Genomic DNA, 2,083 nt, shown 5'->3' with positions numbered 1-2,083 from the left:
AAAAGAAAAAGTGTATATAATAAAGATGGTCGGCTGAAAAGCTGGGTGGGGACCCAAACACACCGGGGTTTCAGTTCCAAAAGGGGGAAAAACGGTGGGCTTTGGTTTTGCTTGGCGAAGCTGCCTTCCATGGAGTCAAGATCCGGGCGTCGTCGACTTCGTTCGTCCCTGCAGATTGCTGCTGCTCAGATGGAGGTGAGGCCGGGGCGTCGCCTGCGTTTCCCGCAGCCGCAGCTGTGTAGCCCAAGCGGCGGCGGCGGCGAACCGGATCGCATCAGCAACCTCCCGCAGGAGCTCCTCCTCCTCATCCTCACCCTCATGGGATGCGCTGCCACCGCCGCGCGCACCAGAGTCCTCTCCCGCCGGTGGCGCGATCTCTGGACGCATCTCCGCCGAATCGTCTTCCACAACCTCGCGCCGTCGATTGTACCGGCGCTCGGCCGTGTCTGTGCCCCCCCGGCCACGGCCGCGGTCTCCCTCCTGGAAGTCCGCATCCCCAGCAGCAGCAGGCATCCCGGGCCCTTCGGCGCCACGGCCACCAGGCTGCTCGGCGCCGCTGTGGGGCTGGAGCCGGAGGAGATCGTCTTCAGCTTCCCGTGGGGCGTTGAATTCGAAGACCGGCGGAACATCGTCCGGCTGCCGTGCTTCCAGCGGACCAAATCTCTCATGATGGAAAGGCTTCTCTTCTACTGCCCTGACGGCGAGTTCACCGCGCTCCGGACGCTGTCCATCTCCTACGGCCTCGGCGGCCTCCACAGCTTGCTCCCCCGATGCCCGCACCTCCTCGTGCTCAGCCTCAAGTTTGTCAACGATGGCTTCGGACTTGTCCGGAATGGCTTCATCTCACTCCACTTGCCATCGCTGCAGGAACTTTTCCTTGAGAGCAACATAATGTACGCAGATGCAGCCGATATCGTCGCCCCTCTGCTGAAGCGACTCACGGTGTCCTTCGGCACTTACAAGCTGCTCAGCAGCATCTCCGTCTCGGCGCCAATCTTGGAGAAGGTTTCGTGGCAGTGCTGGTATTTGGGGGACGGGAGCATCGTCCGGTTTGGTCGTTGGAGCCTCCAGAGGTTGTGGCTACACACAGGAGAGACACAGGGACAGCTTCCTACTTCGCTCCACATTAGTGCCTCTGCCTCCAATGTATGTATCATCCACTCATCTCAATTTACTCAATTTACCGGAACTAGCAAAGTGGCAATGCGGGGGCAACATCCTATATATTCTCAATATTTTTTCTCCTTTTATCTCAAGACAGAATTGTACAAATGATATATATCCTGTGAATCTTTTTTCAGAGCTCCTGGTTTATTTCCAATGAAGACAACTTTGCCCAGGAGATACAGAAGCACCTGGTTGCTGATTTCTCTATTTTGGAGCTACGTCTCCTAAAAGCCGGACATGTTTTTGGAGCACTGGTGTTTCATCTCCTCGGGATTACTCGTATTTCTAGAGGTATACAGAGGCTTAAGATCGTCCTAGAGAGATCGCGGGTACGTAACTAGTTCTCCCCTTTCATATTATATCTCAATCATACACTGTGTAGTAGTAATTTACATTTAATTTTTGGTTTTAGCTGAAAGGAAAATGCTCGCCAAACTGTTCGTGCCAACCCACAAACTGGAGGTCTCAAACTATCTCCTTGACTGCTCTTGAAGAAGTGGAAATCAATGGCTTCGAAGGACAAGAACATGAGTTTGATTTATTGAAATTAATACTCAAATGTGCACCAGCGCTTAAAAAGATGATACTGCAACTGTCACAGGAGGCCTCATCTAATAATAGTGGAAGCGCTAAAATATATGACATCTGCAGCGCCAATTCTTCAGTGGAATGCTATGTTTATCAGAGCTCTAGTGAGTATTTATTCAGAATCCATGATCAGCATGCTCCTATATATATGAAATAGTAAAATAAATGTTAATACTTGTATGTTTTCTCAAAACTTAATCTTTCATTCATTTTCTTGTTTAGGGTGGTTGAAATGTGGTATTGACATCCCAATTAGAGTTTAGTTGTGCATGTATCCCAGTTATTGGCTAATTTAACATGCTATATTTATCCGATTTTGTGTGCCCAC

At 50.7% G+C, this 2,083-nt stretch overlaps 1 protein-coding gene across 1 annotated transcript; it reads left to right on the top strand.

The window, feature by feature from the left end:
- The first annotated feature begins 90 nt into the window (after window positions 1–90).
- Window positions 91–1,931, top strand: LOC123177400 (uncharacterized). Its single transcript, XM_044591169.1, has 3 exons — window positions 91–1,146; window positions 1,302–1,496; window positions 1,580–1,931. The coding sequence occupies exons 1-3, from the start codon at window positions 130–132 to the stop codon at window positions 1,910–1,912; spliced, it is 1,545 nt and encodes a 514-aa protein (XP_044447104.1). The 5' UTR covers window positions 91–129; the 3' UTR covers window positions 1,913–1,931.
- Window positions 1,932–2,083: the final 152 nt, after the last annotated feature.

Source organism: Triticum aestivum, unplaced genomic scaffold, assembly GCF_018294505.1.
Source record: "Triticum aestivum cultivar Chinese Spring unplaced genomic scaffold, IWGSC CS RefSeq v2.1 scaffold294273, whole genome shotgun sequence".
NCBI classification, from domain to species: Eukaryota; Viridiplantae; Streptophyta; class Magnoliopsida; order Poales; family Poaceae; genus Triticum; species Triticum aestivum.
The sequence above is the reverse complement of the archived record's forward strand: the minus strand, read 5'-3'. Positions and strand labels throughout refer to the sequence as shown.

What these genes read in the sequence shown, in the direction of transcription:
- LOC123177400 (XM_044591169.1), top strand. Translation starts at nt 130, where the DNA reads ATGGAGTCAAGATCCGGGCGTCGTCGACTTCGTTCGTCCCTGCAGATT. An exon ending in TTAGTGCCTCTGCCTCCAAT is followed by an intron (nt 1,147 to 1,301) that starts GTATGTATCATC and finishes ATCTTTTTTCAG; the next exon opens with AGCTCCTGGTTTATTTCCAA. An exon ending in TCGTCCTAGAGAGATCGCGG is followed by an intron (nt 1,497 to 1,579) that starts GTACGTAACTAG and finishes TTTTGGTTTTAG; the next exon opens with CTGAAAGGAAAATGCTCGCC.